Source organism: Giraffa tippelskirchi, chromosome 2 (assembly GCF_054371585.1).
Source record: "Giraffa tippelskirchi isolate mGirTip1 chromosome 2, T2T-mGirTip1v1.2.pri, whole genome shotgun sequence".
NCBI classification, from domain to species: Eukaryota; Metazoa; Chordata; class Mammalia; order Artiodactyla; family Giraffidae; genus Giraffa; species Giraffa tippelskirchi.
Genome location: NC_137276.1, coordinates 166,041,578 through 166,063,678, shown reverse-complemented (window position 1 = coordinate 166,063,678; position 22,101 = coordinate 166,041,578). Strand labels below are relative to the sequence as shown.

The window sequence follows — 22,101 nt, the reverse complement described above, 5'->3', positions numbered from 1 at the left end:
ACAACCCCGGAGACCAGGGCTAGGGAGGGAAGTGATACAGGCTTGGCAAGCTGCTAAGGGGACAATGGGAAGCTTGGACCTCTTTTAGGACGGGCCTCTCTCCTGCTTAAGGAGCTCAGGAGGTGGCAAGATCAGAGGACACCAGAAAGAATTAAAACTTAGGAATCAAAGTTCCCTACAGAGAAGAGGGCAGAAGGGTTCCTTTTCCAGATGTGCTATCCTGTTTGCAGCTGAGGGGCCCTGTGGGTGGCTGGCATTATGTCACCTTTCCCTTCCTGCAGATTTTTCAAGGGCTGTGTTCTGATGTCTAAATGTGACTTGAGTGAGGCCAGCTACCTGCTGAGAGCAAGCGCGCCCCACCTCTGCCCCAGTGTGCCAAGAGTGGCAGCCTCCCAGGGAGAGTAGGATGTGCCACATCTTGGTGGGGGCCAGGGCCAGATATGCCCTCAGGAAAGCTTACAAAGAGGGGCAAAAATGAAACCTGAAACTCATTAGGACATTCACCTAAGCCGGGCTAATTCTCTCAGCCACCACGGAGGGACCTCAGAGAACAAAGCTCTGACTTGGAGACAAAAAGACTAAAGTTCGATGCATGTGACAAGGGCTCAGGGCCGGGGCAATGGGATGATCCAGAAGGATGGGATGGGGAGGGAGGTGGGTGGGGGGTCCAGGAAGGGGAACACATGTAAACCCATGGCTGATTCATGTCAATGTATGGCAAAAACTATTACAATATTGTAAAGTAATTAGCCCCCAACTAAAATAAATAAATTTATAAAAAAAAAAAAAAAAAAAAAGACTAAAGGTAACATGGGTTCTCACTGTCTTTGCCCAGTTGTAGCTTCCACCTGAGCAGAGACCTATAACCTCTCCTGTATCCATTTCCTTTCCACTTGCTGCCTGGGCCCAAAGCCAGTGCCACTTATTTTAAGTTTTTCTTATAGGAGCAATTATTACTATATAACAACCCCTGAAATTCAGTGGCCTACAACTGTAAGTATTTATTATTCATTGACTGCATTGCCTGGGGACCAGCTGCCTTGGCTGGGCTCAACAATGCACTTCTGCTTGAGACTGCAGGTCTGGCTGGCTTGGCCCCTTCACTACAGGATAGGTTCTTATCTGCTCCATGTGGATTAATTCTGGGACCTTGTTGAAGGGGCAGTGGTCACCCAGGAGAACTTCTTAGGGAGATAATGGCAGAGATCAAAGGGGCAAGGTGGAGTGCACAAGCACACTCCAAGCCCCTACTTATGTCCTATCAACGACCCATTTGCCAAAACAAGTCATATGACCAAGTGTGAGGTCAGGGGTGAGGAAGTACACTTGGTCTCTTTGGGGGAGGAACTAAAAAGCTACATAATAAGAGCATAGATATAGGGAGAGATCAATAATAGGGACCCATATAAGTTCTCAGCCTAAGGGAGAAGAGACAGATTCTATCCTTCGAGAGTTAAACTTCCATAGTGCGTTAAAAGTTCACAAACATCAACAAGCACTACAATTTGGGCTGTGCCCTCTGTGTAGAGCATACTGTTACTGAGTCCAAGCTTGCTCTGCTTGCCCCGTGAGCCAGTAGACCTAGAAGATGGCAGAATAATGTCTCAAAATAACAGTCTTATTGGGGTATTAATACTGGGTTCTTTTATAGATCAGAGATGAGGGGAAGTGAAGAAACAAAGTATAAGGGCCATTAATCTTGCAAATATCTCCTATAATGGCAAGCCTCAGCCAGGGAATGTGTTGATTTCTTCCTTTCTGCCATCCACAAATGGACAGGATTCTGAGCAAAGACACTTTAGTTTAACAGTCAGGCAGAGGGGCAGGATTCTCTGAGCAGACCATTATGGGTGATTATGGATTATTATTATAATCCATTATGGATTATAATAACAAAACCAATGAAAAGCAAGTCAAAGAAACAGTTGCAACATGCAGTCAGAATTGGCTTTTCCCTGCAATGTAACTTGTGCTTTACAGCCCCAATAACCTGGGATCCCAAGGTGGCTAAGAACAAACGCTCTGAAGTCATAAAGTTCTACCCTTTTCCATAAGAATGACCTTGGGCCAGTTGCCTACCCTCTCTAAACCTCAGTTTCTTCATCTGTAAAGTGGAGATAATAATGGTCCATGAATAATGAGGTACTCTGAAAATACGTGTCTGCCACATAGTGAGCACTGAATAAGTGTCAACTTTTCATAGCATCGTTCTTGTATATCTTATTAGTATCTAATATAGTTAGTGGGAAGTCAGAGGCAGACAGTACAAAATAGATTTGATTGCTTCAAGCTTAGAACATACTGTTAAACACTTTGGAAATCTATCCATGTAGCCAGCTGCCGCTGGAACAACAGGAGAAGTAGGGAGAGGGAGGGAGCTGACATGGACAAAGGCCTCCCACAGCCTCTGCTGTGCTTCATGGCCTCATGCACATCCTCACACCTACCATCATTAGAGATGATTGAGAATAGCTTTAGCTTTTCTTATGGTCGGTCCCAACCACCATGGGAGCTTAGGCTTAGAGACATGATTCCATGATGACATGATTTCAACACAGCTTCCCTATACCTGTGATTTAGAGGTTTTTAAACTGAGGCTATGCTGTTAAAGTACTAAGAGCACAGCCCTTTGTATAGACAGAGTACTTGGCAAGTGACATGGTTGTCCATGCAGTTAACCCAGTCCTCGTGCCTGTTCACCTCTGGCCCTCCCATAGAACTTCCAAGAGTGGCTGGGATTCCTGCCAAGTCCATTCACTCTCTACAGGCTCTAAGGGTCTGGTTGAATTAGTTATTATTTTCAGCACCAATACTTCCCAAGGTCTCCTATCATCAAGGACTAGCTTTGATGTGAAGAAAATCAGGGTCACTTTTAAGTTACCCTGGGGACATCCTCTCCCCCACTTTATTGATGCAACTTCATCAGTAGGCCCTCCCCCAGTCTCCCCAATCTTGCTCTCCTCTGGGAAATTCTCTCTGAACCAAACTTTGACCCCTTGCTTCTGGCGTTGAATTAGTCCTTTGGGGAGAGTCGAAGGGCACAGTTATCTGGCATCTGGGATGTGGGGCCCAAGTGGCTGGTCAGATTTGATCAGGGCCTTTCTGAGACCAGCACCTGCTCTCTGCCCTGCAGCCATCCTGAGTGAGCTCTTACAGAGGGAGAACCGTGTCCTGCACTTCTGGACATTGAAGAAGCGGCGGTTAGACCAGTGTCAGCAATACGTGGTGTTTGAGCGAAGCGCCAAGCAGGTATGTTCAGCACTTTCCCTGGAGTTGTCTCAAACAAGGACCATACAGAGGCCCAGATGACCAAGACCTGGGACAGTTCCAAAGAGGGTCATCACACCAGACAGAATAGAGATGGGAGATGGGGATGAAAAGAAGAATCCTTGCACTGACCAGCAATTCAACCTTCACCAAGCACTCTACTCAGAGTTTGGTGACAGGAGTTGGGAGGAGATGCTAGGGGCAGATTGCCCTAACTCATGGATAATAGTGGACCTGGTCTAGAAGAGTCCCCAGTTTAATGGTCAAGACACTGTCTTTGCTGGTGAGTTTTTCCAAGTCTAACAGAGAAGGGCACTTTCATAAATCAACTTCCAAGCTACATACTGATTAAGTCATGCCAGGGTTTCCTGGGTCCATCGTGTTGCTCCAATCCACAAACGTTCACATCAGAGCATGGCATGTTTTCCCACTAACAGCTGGCTTTTGGGAGAACTTAGTGGGTTGTTTCCTCCCACAGGCACTAGACTGGATCCAAGAAACAGGTGAATATTACCTCTCAACACATACCTCCACCGGGGAGACCACCGAGGAGACTCAGGAACTGCTGAAAGAATATGGGGAGTTCAGGGTGCCTGCCAAGGTAGGAAGCATCCTGGAGCCCTCCCCCTCCACCCAGCACACCCCATTCTGGCCATTTTCACTCTGTGAGCGGGAGAACAGCCTCTATACAGAAATGCTTGACTACAGAGCCAAGGGGGGACACGTAGGTAGGATCATCTCCTTTGAAATCTGAACATTCAAAGAGATGCAGCTGCTGGGTAGAGCTCTGTACACAGGGTCTCAACTCCTATATGCTGTGCTTCTGAATGGACCTCATCTTTGTGATCCAGGTTCTAGAATGTGCTATGTTCTTTTAGACCAAATACAGCAAAAGAATGTATTCATGTGGAATGCACATTGTATGTATGAATATCAGCCACATACTCTTGAAATCTGAATGGCTTGGGAAGTCCATCTTTTGAGAAGGGCCAGTGGCTATGGGTGGCTTCACAAAGCAGGTTCCAGAACTAACTACTTCCATCTGGCCTTGCTCAGGAATTGAGCTGGGCTGGGGTCCCTGGGGAGCAAAACACACCCTGGTGTATATACCCACATCCTCACACCCCCATTCACACTGAGATGGAGAATGCTATAATAGAAGGAAATCTTGTTTTCGTCTGTTTTCCTCACCAGGATTTGATCTGAGGACCTTGGATTTGAATGAAATCTATCTCAGTTCCCTCGTTGTAGCTTCCTTGTCCCTCACCCTGGGCTCCCTGCCATGGAGGACCACCTTTGGCATCACTTCCAGACATGGCAGATGCTCTTCCAGGATGAGAGCTGCTTTTGTAGGAGTCAAAGGAGGGACATATTAATGCCTACCTTACCCAGAGATCCCTCTGACGCTATGGCAAATTTCCCTCTAATTTGCTGTAACAAAATTAGACTCTTAGCCTCATTCCTGAGATATTTCAGAAGTGGTTTTACACTTTGTGAATCCTACACCCTGAACTCTTTAGCGGGGAGCTTTCCTCTGCACACTTATGAGCTTTTGGGACTTGTCACTCAATATGAAAAGCTGTCAATCAGATAAGAGATTCATTTCAACACCAGCTAGAACAAACAGCACTAGGGAGGTGGCAGATGCACAGAACCCTTTTCAAATCCAAATGAAAATGGTTTTGAATTACCCACTTTGCATCCATCTGCCCCTCTCCAGATAGTGTCAACGATGAATCATTAGTAGTCTAAATAGTATCATGGTGATCCTACTCACATAGGATGGATCATAGCAGATACACAGAACTTCCTAGGATTAGAATCTGCCCATCACCAAAGTAGAAATGTGGAGAATCATTTACTCAATTTATTTTATCCTTCCTTTACAATCTTCCTATCTTTCTCCTTTCTATTCACGTTGTTGTCACCCTCATTGGGTTCTTTGCTTTCAGCCTTTCCTTCCTTCCAGTCCATCCTGCCCTTCACTGGTGTTCCTCTGTAAAACACTACATTGGTAATATTACCAACCAGCTTGAGAGCTTCTATGACTCTCCAGTGCCTTCAGGCTAACACTCAACAACATCTACATCTGTGCCACCTTACCACCCCAACTGTATCTTCAGTTACCCATTTATGCAAATTTTACACTCCAGCTGAATGGGTATATTTTCTTACCCTCCAAGAAATACATCATTTATTTTCTTGCCTCTGTATCTTTTCTATACTGTTTCTCTCCTTATTTAGCCTTCCCTTCCCTCTAGTTTGTACTTTTTAAAAAGATCCCACCTTTCCACTTCCGTGTCTCCTCTGTGATCCTGCCCACCTGCTTGGATACAATCTGGCCATCCTTGCATTGCAGCCATTGTCTGTATAGCCCTTAAGTCACCTGTCATGGACCATCGTGTTCTCCCAGTAATGTGTAGGCAGTGTTGTCTCCTGTATGAGTCTGCAAGATCCCAAAGGACAAGAACAATGCTTTATTCACTTACCTAACTATATCTTATACATTGAAGGGAGGCTACAAATATTTGAAAACATAAGAGAAAAAGAAGTCTGGTTGATTTCAACAACCCATCCTCCTCAAATTTCTATTTAATATGATTTTTTTACTTTGGCTCTCTCTCTGTTCTTACTCTTAACTATTTCTGTTAATGGGATTTCATCCTCCCATCTATCATTTCCAAGTGTCAGGACTATTCATTATGAGAATATCTACAAGATAACAAATTTACCTGGGGACCTTCTGATGAAAGGCAATAGCCTCCTGCCCTACCCTAGTCCTACTTACCAGAAGCAAACCTCTTTTTAACCAGCCATCTTTAATCTTTATAACCAACAAAGTGAATTTGAAATAGAAACCAAATTGACCTTAAACCACAAGACAGAAAGTATGATGGACCACATGATTGAATTGAGCAATAGAATATACTGAGTCTATCGAATTAGATACTCTATTCCAAAGAAACAGATCAAGTAGAAGAAACACTGACTATAAAAAGGTACTTTCTATATAGCAATATAAAAATGTGAGAATAAAAATAAGATAAGGAGAATTTGTGTGAGGATAAGAGGAAAATAAAACTTCTTGTTGTGCTATATTGTAGTCAATCCAGTTGGAAGAATCCAAGTGATATATTCCTGTTGTGGATTTCAAAATTTATAAAGGGTCAAAGTATATGGTGATAAAGCTTAATCATTTTAACATCTGGAAGAACTCAATTTTTCTAATAGCAAAACTCTTTAGATTCTTCTGTTTTCCATTTTTTACAATTTAGTGGTTTTTCATACATTGACAGGGTTGTGCAACGAATGCCACCATCTAGTTCCAGAATATTTCATCACTCCCAGAATAAACCCCATACCCATCAATAGTTACTACCCTCTTTTCCTCCCCTCAGCCCCTGACAATCTCTAATCTGCTTTCTATCTCTATGAATCTGCTGGTTCCAGACACTTCATGATGCAACTTGGAATCATGGAATCATATAATATGTGGGTTTTGGTATCTGGCTTCTTTTACTTAACGTATTTTCAAGATTCATCCATATTGCAGCAGGTCTTCACTGGAACTCCATTCATTTTTGTGACTGGATAATACTCTATTGTATGGATATATACCACATTTCTTTATCCATCCATCAGTTGATAGACATTTGAATTGTTTCCAGTTTTTGACTACTGTGAATGATGTTGCTGTGAACATTGTGTACAGGTGTTGGTGTGATGTTTTCAATTCTCTTAGGTATATACCTGAAAGTAGAATGTCTGGGTCACATGATGGCTCTATATTTAACTTTTTGAAGAAATGCCAAACTGTTTCCAAAAGTGTCAACACCATTTTCCATTCCCACCAGCAGTAATATGAGTTCTGACTTCTCCATATCCTCTCCAACACTGGTTATCATCTGTCTTCTTTATATAGCCATGCTAGAGGGTATGAAGTGGCATTTCATTGTGGTTTTTATTTACATTTCTCAACAAGTAATGATGTTGAGAAAGTACTTTTTTTTAATTAATTTGTTTTTTATTGAAGGATAATTGCTTTATAGAATTTTGCTGTTTTCTGTCAAGCCTCAACATGAATCAAGCCATAGGTATACATATATCCCCTCACTTTTGAAACTCCCTCCCATCTCCTTCCCCAGCCCACCCCTCTAGGTTGATACAGAGCCCCTGTTTGAGTTTCCTGAGACATACAGCAAATTCCCACTGGCTATCTATCTTTCATATGGTAATGTAAGTTTCCGTGTTACTCTTTGCATACATCTCACCCTCTCCTCCTCTCGCCACATGTCCAAAGTCTATTCTCTATGTCTGTTTCTCCATTGTTGCCCTGTAAATAAATTCTTCAGTACCATTTTTCTAGCTTCCGTATATATGTGTCAGAATATGATGTTTATCTTTCTCTTTCTGACTCACTTCACTCTGTATAATAGGTTCTAGGTTCATCCACCTCATCAGAACTGACTCAAATGCATTCCTTTTTATAGTTAACTAATATGCCATTGTGTGTGTGTGTGTGTGTGTGTGTGTATACATATATATATATATACATATATATATGTATATATATATATACTACAATTTCTTTATCCACTCATCTGTCGATGGACATCTAGGTTGCTTCCATGTTCTAGCTATTGTAAATAGTGCTCCGGTGAACAGTGGGATACATGTATCTCTTTCAATTTTGATTTCCTCAGGGTATATGCCTAGGAGTGGAATTGCTGGGTCATATGGTGGTTTTATTCCTAGTTTTTTAAGGAATCTCCATACCGTCTTCCATAGTGGCTGTATCAATTTACATTCCCACCAACAGTGCAAGAGTGTTCGCTTTTCTCCACACCCTCTCCAGAGTTAATTGTTTGTAGACTTTTTGATGAGGGCCATTCTGACTGGTGTGAGGTGATATCTCATTGTAGTTTTGATTTGCATTTGTCTAATAATGAGCGATGTTGAGCATCTTTTCATGTGTTTGTTAGCCATCTGTATGTCTTCTTTGGAGAAATGTCTGTTTAGGTCTTTTTCCCACTTTCTGATTGGGTTGTTTGTTTTTCTGGTATTGAGTTGTTTGAGCTGCTTGTATATTTTGGAAATTAATCCTTTGTCAGTTGTTTCATTTGCTATTATTTTCTCTCATTCTGAGGGTTGTCTTTTCACCTTGCTTCTAGTTTCCTTTGCTGTGCAAAAGTTTTAAGTTTAATCAGGTTCTACTTATTTACTTTAGCTTTTATTTCCATTACTCTAGGAGGTGGGTAATAGAGGATCTTGCTTTAATTTATGTTATTGAGTGTTCTGCCTATGTTTTCCTCTAAGAGTTTTATAGTTTCTGGTCGTACATTAGGTCTTTGATCTATTTTGAGTTTATTGTTGTTTATGGTGTTAGGTAGTGTTTTAATTTCATTCTTTTACATGTAGCTGTCCAGTTTTCCCAGCACTATTTATTGAAGAAGCTGTCTTTGCCCCATGGTATATTCTTGCCTCCTTTGTCAAAAATAAGGTACTCATAGGGGCATAGGTTTATTTCTGGGCTTTCTATCTTGTTCCATTGGTCTATATTTCTGTTTTTGTGCCAGTACCATACTGTCTCTATGACTGTAGCTTTGTAGTATAACCTGAAGTCAGGAAGGTTGATCCTCCACTCCATTCTTCTTTCTCAAGACTGCTTTGGCTATTCGGGCTCTTTTGTGTTTCCATATGAATTGTGACATTTTTTGTTCTAGTTCTGTGAAAAATGCCATTGGTAATTTAATAGGGATCGCATTGAATCTGTAGATTGCATTTTCACAATATTGCTTCTTCCTATACAGGAATGTGGAATATCCCTCCATCTGTTTATGTCATCTTTGATTTCTTTCATTAGTGTCTTATAATTTTATGTGTACAGTTCTTTTGTCTCCTTAGGTAAGTTTATTCCTAGATATTTAATTCTTTTTGTTGCAATGGTGAATGAGATTGAGTCCTTAATTGCTGAGAAAGTCGTTTTTTAAACTGATAATTTCATCTCTGAAAGTGAAAGAAGCTATGAGATAAACTTCACTAAATTCTTCTTAACAAAGAGAATTTAGTGATGATGAAAGTAACTGGAGCTTTAGTGGAACTAAATTATGTCTTGGAATTCAGATAGCCAGAAAAGGGAACACTGGACTTGTCAGGCACTTTCTACGAGAAAAGTAGAATCTAAGCAGTTCAGATAAAAGATGAGCATATTTCTGTTCCTGAAACTCTTAAGAGGAATGGGCCTTGCCTGGTGACTCAGACAGCAAAGTGTCTGCCTGCAACGTGGAGACCCGGGTTTGATCCCTGGATTGGGAAGATCCCCTGGAGAAGGAAATGGCAACCCACTCCAATACTCTTGCCTGGAAAATCCCATGGACAGAGGAGCCTGGTAGGCTATAGTCCATGGGGTCGCAAAGAGTTGGACACGACTGAATGACTTCACTTTTCTTTCTTAAGAGGAATGAATATAGCTCACATGTAACAGACATTTTTGAAAGGTTTAGTTTTTCATGTTTAATGACAATTTCTCTCTCCCATGAAATGAATATGAAGATATACCTCAAGAAACTGTTTTCCTATACAGGGAACTCAATAATTTCATACTTACAAAGAATGTAGCAATAAGTACAAGGCAGATTAGCAATGAAAGGCCAATTGAAAGTTTATAATGAGCTGATAAGAATATATCAAGAAGGCTAAATTTTGAAGACTTGTCAAATGTGCTAAAGACACCAAACTGGTTTTTTACAAACTGTATTCAGAGTAAGGCATTCTGACTAGGGAAGATGGTATAATATTAACTGATCAAAGGAAGGAAGAGAAAGAAAGAAAAAAGAAAAATAGAACCACTGAACTCTTTTTTTTTTAACTTCTGTCTTTACCAGCAGATAACAATTAGAATTCAAAATGAAAGAGCAAAACATATAATAGGGGGCATAAGAAGCCCGAGATAAGTGAGATGTCAGTCCCAAATTTCCAATCCCAAGTGAATTATATTCCCCACAGTCTCCTTTGTCCACAGAATCATATCTTTACTTCTGAGCCTAACATACAAGCACCTCTACAATCTGACCCCTACTTTGTCAGTCTATATAAGTTACTCTTCTTGGTGGTAAGATTTGAGTTTCAAACTGGCTTAAGTTACAAAGAGGAAAAGATTATTGTATGTCAGGATATGGAAATAAAGACAGAAGCTATGTAGCTGGACTTCCCAGGAGCCCAGGAAAAGCTCAGTGACTCAGCTCGATGGGAAGAACAAGACATGTAGCATAGTCTCATCTCTGGAGATGAAAATTGGGATGTCACCCGAGACCAAGGACAGTTCCAGCAGCTGTGTTCAGCTGTGGTCAGCTCATCACAGGCTAACATCACCACCACTGTGATTCAGCTTCCCTTCTCTCCTCCTCTCTGCTCTCTGCTTTCACTTCTGCTCTGCAACAAGCTACCCAGAACCCTTTCTCTATGGTCCACATTCCCAGAAAATCCACCCAGCATGTTGCTCCTGTCCCTGTTCAGTAAGAGCTCCTAGACCAGGACACCTTGGAAGTCACTGGCTGCATATTGATGCTCTGCCCTCATGGGACAGGTTTTACCTCTGATGTCATCAGCAGTGGCCAGACATGCGGCAGGTCACATGGTACCACCATAGTCACTTACTAGAAATCAGTTCAGACTGCTCTCAGGAGGGGCCATGGGCATGGTTGGGTCCCTTTCATGAGTCAAATCTGTTCATCAGTTTTCATTCCAATCCCAAAGAACGTAATGCCAAAGAATGTTCAAACTACCACACAATTGCACTCATTTCACATGCTAGCAAGATCATGCTCAATATCACCCAAGCTCAGCTTCAACTGTACATGAACCAAGAACTTCCAGATGTACAAACTGGATTTAGAAAAGGCAGAAGAACCAGAGATCAAATTGCCAATATCCATTGGATCATAGAAAAAGCAAGAGAATTCCAGAAAAAACATCTGCTTCTGCTTCATTGACTATGCTAAAGCCTTTGACTGAATGGGTCACAGTAAACTGTGGAAAATTCTTAAGAGATGGGAATACCAGACTACCTTACGTGCCTCCTGAGAAACCTGTATGCAGGTTAAGAAGCAGCAGTTAGAACCTGACATGGAACAACAAACTGGTTCCAAATTGGGAAAGGAGTACATCAAGGCTGTACATTGTCACCCTGCTTATTTAACTTATATGCAGAGTACATCATGCAAAATGCTGGTCTGGATGAATCACAAACTGGAATCAAGATTGCTGGGAGAAATATCAATAACCTCAGATATGCAGATGACACCACCCTCTTATGGCAGAAAGCGAAGAGGAACTAAAGAGCCTCTTGATGAAGGTGAAAGAGACAATGAAAAAGCTTGCTTAAAACGTGACATTCAAAAAACAAAAATCATGGCATCCAGTCTCATCACTTCATGGCAAATAGATAGGGAAACAATAGTGAAAGACTACTTTCTTGGGCTCCAAAATCACTGTAGACGGTGACTGCAGCTGTGAAATTAAAAGACGCAGGCTCTTTGGGAGAAAAGCTATGACAAACCTAGACAACATATTAAAAAGCGGAGACATTACTTTACTAACAAAGTTCCATATAATCAAAGCTATGGTTTCTCCAGTAGTCATGTGTGGGTGTGAGAGTTGGACCATAAAGAAATCTGAGCACTGAGGAATTGATGCTTTTGAACTGTGGTGTTGGAGAAGACTCTTGAGAGTCCCTTGGACTGCAAGGAGATCAAACCAGTCAACCCTAAAGGAAATCAGTCCTGAATATTCATTGGAAGGAGTGATGCTGAAAGCTGAAGTTCCAATACTTTGGCTACCTGATGTGAAGAGCCAACTCATTAGAAAAGACCCTGATGCTGGGAAAGATTGAGGGCAGGAGGAGAAGTGGACAATAGAAGGTTGGGTGGCATCACTGACTCATTGGACGTGAGTTTGAGCAAGCTCCAGGAGATGGTGAGGGACAGAGAAGCCTGAGGTGCTGCAGTCCATGGAGTCACAAAGAGTCAGACATGACTGAGTGACTGAACAACAATTCTCCCCCATGTAAGCCTTCAACTCTTGCTGGTCTAGCTCTGCTCACCTCCCAGAATAATATTTGCCCACTCATCCATTTTCCCAACATTTATGTTATACCTGCTAAACATTGCTGATACAAATGAGTAAGATATCACATTTATCTCTTAGAAACATATGGTCTAATGAAGGAGACGCATAAATAACTCAGGATGATACACACTGAAGTAGCAGCACGTGTGTGGTACTGTGTGAACACTGGGAAGTGTAATCCCCCACTCAGCTTGTAGGGAGGGGAGGAGGGACATTTAGGTAAAAGCAGGAGTGAGGAGGAGCCACTGATTGCAGGAGGGCAGGCGAAGCTCAACATGGCTGGAGTTTAGGAGCCACGGAGAGCTGTGGTCACACAGACAGGAGAGGCCACGTGACGAAGGCCTTGTCTGTGCTGCTCATTTCGCTGTCTGTTTGCTTCCCCGGGTTCCACATTTACCTGGAATGCTCTTGCTCACATGCCATTCTCCTTGTTGACACTGAATCAGTTTTGATGTTTCAGGATATAATTTCCTCTGCTATAGCTGCTCTGGTAGGACTGTTGCTACCAAAAGGCTATAAACCCCCATCTCAGGCTCTAGTCTCCGTACCAATAGCAGAGAATAGATATATGTTTCCAAGACTTTTATATAAAGATAGATTTCTTGATTATAGCTACAAAATTAATGTTTTAAGTTAATAAAAAAACCAAAGAAAAATTGTTTTCCAGGGGGAAAACCCCAAATGCAATGATATGTAAGTCGCTGGGGGACTTTCCTGGTGGTCCAGTGGCTAAGACTCTGCTCCCAATGCACGGTTTTAGTCCCTACTCAGGGAACTAGATCCCACATGCTGCAGCTAAGACCCAGTGCAGCCAAATAAATAAAGTTTTTAAAAAGTCCTTGGAATACCAAGTATCTTTTATTGACTGATTCTCAGTGCTGCTGTTCTTTGCCTTTTCATGTTTAAGGAGGTGTTTCTCCTGTCCTCGTACCCACCTTATTTCCTTCACACTAAAGTTCTTCTGGTCCCTTGTCTCCCAGCCCCAGGGACCAGCCCACTGCACTGAGATAGGAGAGGCTCAGACGTGTTCAACGAGTTGCTGCAGGGCGGCAGCCCTGGCTGTGCGATGGCCAAGTTCTTCTTGCCTTTCCAACCAGAAGCTGCCTCTGTCATTTCTTGAGAGGATCAGTCTCTCATGGGAGGAGGGGCTGTAGATGGGCCTGGAGAGGCCAGGGTGAGGGTGGTGGCATAAGGAACAAAAGGTTCTTCTGTCTGTTCCACTGTTGCTCCAGTGATTTTCTGTCTGCTTCCCTCAGTTATCTGGATTGTAGCATGGTCCAAATCTTGGACCTACTTTCCTCCTGTCTGAAAGAAAAAAGATTATTTTTCAGAATAGTATTTAAATACTCTTCCTTTCTCTTAAAATCTATCAGACTTTCCTAATAGACTTTAGAGTTTGAAAACCCAAACTTAGAATAAAAGATGAGCAAGTGTTTGGTTGTTTGGATAGCCCTTCCATTTCTATATCTTAACGTACATAGACCCCCATCTCCCCCATGAGACCTGTCCTGCCTCTGCCAGCCCATCTTTATTTTTTTTTCCTTTTTTAAAATCACTGCAGTGTTAACTATATGTACTTTACATTTTGGCATTCAGTTACATAATGTCCTGAGTTATTTAACTACTATGGGTGCAAGTCTTGTCCCTCTAGGGATAAAGACAGTTGGGAGGAAATGAATATCTCTTTTTCTTCTCTTGTCTACCCCCCAAGTCAGTTCCCACAGCCCTCTGCACATTGGTGTGGTCAGGGTAGGTGCTGAACACCCTCTTGTTATAAATGAAATTAACCCAATATATGCCATGGCTCCACCTTACCCCTGTGATAGATGCTAGCTTTGTTCACTCTTCTCTCTCTAAAGGAAACTAAAGATAAGATCCTGGTGGTGAAAGAGACAGAGTTTACTCTTTAATCTGCTAGTTAGATTTCTTCAGATTCTGGCTGTACCAACTCGCTTGATGTTTAGAACGCCTTCTTCAAGCCAGTGCAATGAAGGGAGAGAACTAGAAACTATAGACAAGAGGCAAATACGCTCTATCACTTACAGGTTATATGAACTTGGACAAGCCCTAAGCCTCTCTAAGCCTCAGCTTTTTTCATATGTGACTCAGTAAGACCTACACCACCTCCCTCCACCTGCCTTCTAGGGATGCTTTAAGACTCAAACAAGCCTCTGATGTGACATTAGCATACTCTGTAAACCAATAAAGTACTATATTAACATAAGAGATTCTTACATCAGTAATCATACTGGCTAACATTTATTGCTTACTGAGCTCTTATTTTGAGCATTGTGTTCAGACCCATCCTGCATTGTCAACTCATGTAATGCTCACAACAATGTTATGGTGTAAAAACTATTATGATCCCTATTTTGCAGATGAAGGAACTGAGGCACAGAGGGTTTCAGTAGCTTACCTAGGACCTGCCACCTATAAGTGACAGCACTGGGATACAAATCCAGGCAGTCTGGCTCTGAGGTCTCTATGGCTGCTGTGAAGAAGGAAAGAGGGATGGAGTGATGGGTTATGAGAGTAAAGGTCAGCTAGTAACTTATGACCGTCTTTTGGGGCAGCAAACAAAGGAGAAGGTGAAGCTTCTGATTCAGCTGGCTGATAGCTTTGTGGAAAAAGGTCACATTCATGCCACAGAGATCAGGAAATGGGTGACCACAGTGGACAAGCATTACAGAGACTTCTCATTGAGGATGGGAAAATACCGGTACTCCCTGGAGAAAGCCCTAGGAGTCAACACAGAGGTAGGTGTGGGGGTTCCCAGGCGGGACATCTTCCTTTCCCTCGCCCTCAGTACTGCTGCTCCTCACTGTGGAAGGAAGCTGGGATTGCAGAGGAATCTTCCTGAGCTGTTGACACCCAGAGCACTTGCCTTGTGTGGTTTTTCTCCTGGATGGGCTGGGTCTTGTTGAAACTTCCAACTCCCCACGACTGGTGCTGTGTATATTATAAAATTGGCTGGCCAGGAGTGGGGCCTATGGCTACAGAACAGAGTTTTTCTATGTGTAGAGTTAACTGTTGACTTTGAGGATTAAACTCCTTATCTTGGCTTCATCAATACTGTCTTCCACCCAATTATGTTGACCAGCAGATGGTTAGAGTCCTCAGTATGTATAATAGTGCTCTTTTAAGAATAAGGGATGCAATTTGTGTAAAGTCTATTTGACATTTCAACTGAAAAGAGACACTCTTTGCTGGGAAGCAAAGAAGACTGACTTTTTAATCTTTTCTTTATAATAGGGGTCAGTAACCTATGAATTAAGAGCTAAATACAGGGTGGCAATTTAATCCTAGGATTTCTAGTTCTTAAACCTTTAAATAGACTCATACTCTGAAACAGAGAATAAAGTGGTCAAACCACTAAAATTGAGGGGATTAACGTCTCCCCCAGGTTTTAACCTATGAGCTTTCTTTCCTAGAGGTTTTCATCCCATATAAATACCAGACAATGGTTGAAGTAAGCAGGAATGGGCAGTTAGAAAATTCAGTAATTGTTCTGTCATTTAGCTTTCTATTTCCAGAGTTGTTTGTTTAAATAAAAATATTTACTTTTATTACTTTCCCTTGACAAATGGAAGTTTTCTTCTGTATTTATGCATTTCTGTTTCACATCTGTTTTAATGGTTAATAATCAACCTTGGACCAGTGTGTGTATGTAGATCTAAACAGAGCCAAAGTCCTTGGGGAAATATGACACTAATTATCAAATGTGTTCATTCTTTTCCTTTGTTGTAGATATTAGTCCTGAACATTTGACTTGAACATTTTATATTTTTCTTATTAGAAAAAACATTATGAAGAATCTTTTGAAGAATTATGAAGAAGAGTGCTTGTGGGTGGCAGTTGGTGGGATTCCCCATCTTCTTATCCTTCTTCATTATATCTTTCTCTGTTCTTCCTGTCCCCTGCCTCCCCTAATTCTGTTGAGTTGCTTTCCCAGAACATCTCCAAGGTGACGTCTGTGATCTGTCTGTGTATAGGATAACAAGGACCTGGAGCTGGACATCATCCCAGCAAGCCTTTCAGATCGTGAGGTCAAGCTCCGGGATGCCAACCACGAGGTCAATGAAGAGAAGCGGAAATCAGCCCGGAAAAAAGAGTACGTTTGTGTGTGCATGTGGGCAGGGTTGGGGGCAGTTTCTGCTTGACTGGCAGGTTCCTCACGGCCATGCTTGGTTTTCACTGCCACCCATCAGTTTAGACTAGCTGACGTATCCTCATGACCACCTACAGAGGTTGGGATGGACAGACGGGATGCTTCCACCCACATTTCACACTAACCAAGAACTATAGGGCATTGGAGAGAAGAAACAATGAACCAAGTCAACTTTACAAACCAAGTCTTGCCACTCTGCTTCCTTTACGTCGGTGTTACAAAGTTACATATAGCCAGAGATATGCACTCACTTTATGAAGAGCATTTTGACAGAGTCCTTTCAGGTAATGCTGGAAAAAAGTGTGTTCTAAGATTAAGAAGTCTTCTGTAGTTGATTTCATCAAAATAAAATAGGACCACAGGTCCCTTAGAGCTGAAGAAATTCAAAGTGGTCTGTGAAGTCAGAGCTTGTGTTTCATCTGGGGGTGTTGTAGTTTGTTTGGGCTGCTGTAACAGAGTATGATGAAGTAGATGCTTTTAACAACAGGAATGTATCGTCTCACAGTTCAGGAAGTGAGAAGTCTGAAAGTACGGTGTTGTCTGGGTTGGTTCCTTCTGAGGGCTGGGAGGGAAGCCTCTGCTCCAGGCCATTCTCCTGCCATACCGATATGGCATCCTCCCTGAACACAGGCCTGTGTCCAGATTTCCCCCCCTTTTAGGGATACCAATCATTTTGGAATGGGAGCCCAGCCTACACCAGTAGGACCTCATCTTAACTAACGGCATCTGCAGTGACTCTATTTCTAAGTAAGTGCCACATCCTAAGGTACCAGGAGTTGGAACACAACATATGCATTTTAGAGGAGACACAATTCAACCCATAACAGAGAGGAAAATGAGGACAGAGTGTGAGGACAGATCTTCCTGCTGGGCTTTCTCTGGGACTCCAAATCGCCAGAGGATGGTAAAGGTGGATGGAAAGTAAAACAAAATGGGGTAGAGGGTAGTGGGGCTATATTATGAAGAAAAACAGGAAAAACTGCAGGAAGTAGAAGGAGAAAAAAGGAGAAGATGGAAGCTTGCCAGAATCCAAGGCAGTAAAATCAAAGACAACTTTTCAAAGCACGTGGGATTATGTTCCTTCTAATCTTCCTTCTTTCCTTGTTTACCAAGCACTTACAGTGTTCTAGGAGCTTTGCTTACATGAGCTTGTTTAATCCTTGCAGCAGCCCTGTGTGATCAGCTGTGTTACAGTTGAGTAGTCTGGGGCTTGGAGAAGCAAGACCTGCCTCTAGGAAACAGCAGTCATGATTCAGTTCCTGTTTGTCTGACTTCAAAGCTCATGGACTTTCCATCTACCAATAGAGCAAGAATAGTAAGAGTGTGGCTTATTAACTCCTCCAAAAGGGAATTTTTATACTTTAATGGAAAGGCCACTGCTAGAACAATGTATTGCTTTAAAAAAAAATACCATGAAGATAAAGATCCAGGAGAAGACGCTTCATATTTTAATATTTCTTGTGAAATTTCCAACAAGGAACACTCTGTGGATAATCTTTCTCTAAATTTTTATCTGATGTGACACATTGTAAATAGGAATTTTCATTATAAAGTACCATGAAAACAGTGACATAGAAAATCTAAAATAAATGTATAAAAATATGCTTTGGGCTAAATTAGATATTATTGCACATCACATGCCAGCTAGGAAGGACCATTTATAATACAAATTTGTGAAAGACGTGGGTACACTACAGTGAAGCCTCATGTCATTAAATTTAATGTCTGCCTATGCCCAGGTGCACTGAGTTGTTTAGGAGTCCAGGGAGAAAGGAGCCCTCCCCTTGCAAATGTGTGCACGGGCTTCTCTTTTGGGCAGAGTGAAGAGCAGTCACTTAACATTGTTAGCTTGTGCTGTGGTTGGGATCACCCACTCAGCCTCAGGCACCGTAGTTTGCAATGTAAAATAGTCCCTTTGGAGGCCAGAGGTCAGCATACTGCGGCCTACAGGCCACCCCTGGCCCACCACCTGTTTTATATAGGCTATAAACTAAAAATTATTTTCTACGTTTTTAAATGGTGAAAACTATCAAAACAAGAATATTTTGTTACATAAAAATAGATGAAATTATTTTCTGTTCATAAATTTTATTGGAACACAGCCAGACTTATTATTTCTTTTTAACATATGTCTGTGGCTTCTTTCACATCCAACAACAAAGCTGAGTGCTTGTGACAGAGACTAAATGACCCACAAGTAGTTACTCTCTGGTTCATTACAGAAAACAGTTTGCTAACCTTTCTGACTTTTAAACCTGGTTTAACCTGTGGAACTGTGAACCGTTTTGGTGTAAGTCAGCAATTCTACTGAGCAGGAATCAGCATTCTGGGAGCTACAGTAAGAGAAATGTAGGAAGCTGAGTTGGTGTCTAGTTGGTGAGAATGAGTGTGAACGGTGCTGCATGCTTGTGCCCCCACACACACATGCAACTCAGAGCACACAAATATCAGCACAGAATCACAACATGGTAGAACTGGGGCTGAAAGGAGGGGAGAAAGTATGGAACATGCTGAGCACAAGCATACTGAAGGGACACAAAGCAAATGATCAGAATGAGAGGGACTCAGAGGAAGAGATTTATGTTAGTAAAGTAGAAATTCAAGAATGTGATAAATGCTTGGGGTGGGGGCAGTCAAGTTTGAAAGAAGGGATGCATTACCTCTCTAACCAACCAAAAGCCCATTTGTTTCCTTCTAGATTCATTATGGCAGAATTGCTCCAGACAGAGAAGGCTTATGTGAGGGACTTACACGAGTGCTTAGAGGTAAGTCTTGTGGTCATCAGTTAGAAAATGATGTCCTTGCCACATCTGGTGCTGGAGAGGAGCTCAGTACTCTGTCTTATCCCAGAGCTTGAAGAATTAAAAACCAGCCAGAGGACGTCTTTCCCCAAGTCAGTAACAATTGCATGAGAGTTAAAAGTGCTTTAGAAAACAAACTTTTCTCAGATTGGAACTAGACCCAGCAAAAGAAAGCATGTAAGGAGAATGAATTCAAAATAAAATCCATGACACAGTCAATGAACTTAAGTCTGAAAATCTGCATCTCCCCCCTGGACGCACAGTCAAACTCAAAACATATTTAATAAATAAAAGTATGGAGTTTGTGCTGTTGCTGGGATGAATTTCCTTAACAGCGATCAAGATAATAGAACATTCAGGTTTTCTTTCTTTTCATTCTGCTTATTTACCATCTTACTTTTTAAGCTCTACGTGTATCCCTAGTCTGACCCTTACCCCACAAGTTTTTAAGGCCTATTTGTTTTGTATGTATTTCACATGGCAGTGCTTGCCAATGATGGAACTGTTGCTGTCTTACAGACCTACCTGTGGGAGATGACCAGTGGTGTGGAGGAGATCCCCCCTGGGATCCTTAATAAGGAGCATATCATCTTTGGCAACATCCAGGAGATCTATGATTTTCATAACAAGTAGGTTGGTGGAGGGTTTCAGTGGAGTACACTTAGGGCCATAAATACCCAACAGCAAGGCTTCCCAATAAGTGGACTCAAGTTGATTGGGAATTCTCTCCCGCTAAAGTAGTGCCTGTTAAATCTATAAATCACTGGCTGTCAGACTTCTTTCTCACTCACCCCTCTTTCTCCACAGTGGTCCAAAATTCCTAATGGAGGGTGAAGTCAAATGTTCAGCAGTATCCTGACTAACCTAACTGCCAGTATCCTCAGACTGAATCAAAATGATAGGCGGGCTTGAGGAAGTAAAAGTACCTTCTCTTTGTTAAAACTCTGGGTAATCCTGACATTAGAATTCATCTGAGGTTAACCATCCTACTTTGCAGGCCTTAGGTTTCAAGTTCCACCGATGTTTTCTTTTGACTTAAATATTCCCTCCATCCCTAACTACCTCATCATCCCCACCCCCAACCAAAACAATAGATTGATAGATACCTAATCAAATTATCTAATGAAATATATTTCTTGACATTGTATAGGGGAGAACATCAATCAACCCTCTATGTTTTGTGGAAATAAGTAGAATCATAGAGCCCTAAAACCTCACAACTTATTTCTTCCAGCTCCCAATCTGATTTAAACATCTTTTCCATAGCATACTAAACATATTCCATCATTGACAAAGGGTCAGCAAGAACACTGGTTGGTTAGATTACATATCCAGCTATGGAAATAACTCAGTTTCCAATGTACATATGGAGGGAACCTTGAGAAATAATGTTGACAAAAAGTCCTAGAGCTCTCTCAGGACCCTGTTGCAAAGAAGGACTAATGTAGAGGTTCAGAGTTGTAGGATACAGTGTAGAGGAAGTCCTAGGGTCAGGCTAGTCAAGGCTTTGACTCAATGAAGGTGTCATACTGGAGATGAAACTGCCAGTGCACCAGGGTGGCAGTCCCCCTGAGGCAAGACTCTAGAACAGCACTGTGCCACAGAGCCATCAGTAGGGTGGAAATGTTTTGTGTCTATGATGTCTAATACCACAGCCACTGTTTATGTGTGCCTAGTGAACACACGATGTGTGATTAGTGCTACTGAGAACTGCATTTTCAACTTTGTTTAATAAATATAGGTGACAAGTGGCTACTATATGGCATGGCCCAGCTCTAGAGAATGAGACCTCATTCTTTGCTAAGAATGTCCAAAGGCAAGTGTGTGTGTTCAGTTGCTCAGCGGTGTCTGACTCTTTGCAACTCCATAGACTATAGCCCACCAGGCTCCTCTGTCCATGGAATTTTCCAGGCAAGAATACTGGAGTGGGTTGCCATTTCCTCCTCCAGGGGATCTTCCCAACCCAAGGATCAAACACACTTCTCCTACACTGCAGGTGAATTCTTACTGAGCCACCTGGCAAGTAATAGTTGGATGTAAAAGGTTGTTGAGCTCTAAAAGGTCTAAAAAGCAGGTAAAGAGGCACTCCTCTCGTCAACACCTGATGATTAATCCCCTATAAAGTCATCAAATGGCATTAGTTTAAAGAAAACATAAACTATGTAGCTCCCCTGTCATATTATGAAAGCAGTAAGATCCGGGGTGAAAATACCTTCTGACTTTCTGGAGTACTTGATAAAAGTTCCCAGTCTTTTTTTTAAATCCAAATTTTTATACTCTCTATACGTTTTGTCTGGAAATATCCAGCGACAGAAATATTTTCTCCTCATGTCTATTTAATAAGATCTCAATAAAGCCATTGTTGACCACTGACCCCACATTCCATCATCTGAGCTCAGTTAAGTATTGTCCCATCTCCCCAGATATTTGGGAAGATATCAGCCTAGAAAGCAGTAAGTCACGTTACTTTTCTTATCTGATTTATGATCTCTGGGATTTAGTCAGAAGTCTCACTTTGCTCATATTCTTACCAAATTGGCAAGGTATAGGAATATAAAGATCACTATATGCACTTCCTGTGAGCCTTGTTTTTGCCAAATCAGTGTATAAGGAGAAAGACTCTTCATTTCAAAATTGACCAATTGTAACAGAATATCTGGGCTTCCCTGGTGGCTCAGCGTTGAAAGAATCCGCTTGCCATACAGGAGACATGGGTTCAATCTCTTGGTTGGAAAGATC

At 41.9% G+C, this 22,101-nt stretch overlaps 1 protein-coding gene across 7 annotated transcripts in view; it reads left to right on the top strand.

Moving 5' to 3' along the window:
- Positions 1–22,101, top strand: part of KALRN (kalirin RhoGEF kinase) — a 683,494-nt gene that overhangs the window by 420,162 nt on the left and 241,231 nt on the right. For all 7 annotated transcript variants that reach the window (XM_081571703.1, XM_081571704.1, XM_081571705.1 and 4 more), the window contains exons 20-25: positions 3,134–3,249; positions 3,746–3,868; positions 14,967–15,149; positions 16,386–16,504; positions 19,260–19,326; positions 19,882–19,991. In XM_081571703.1, coding sequence (XP_081427829.1) covers positions 3,134–3,249; positions 3,746–3,868; positions 14,967–15,149; positions 16,386–16,504; positions 19,260–19,326; positions 19,882–19,991 — 718 coding nt within the window. The remainder of the gene's footprint in view (positions 1–3,133; positions 3,250–3,745; positions 3,869–14,966; positions 15,150–16,385; positions 16,505–19,259; positions 19,327–19,881; positions 19,992–22,101) is intronic.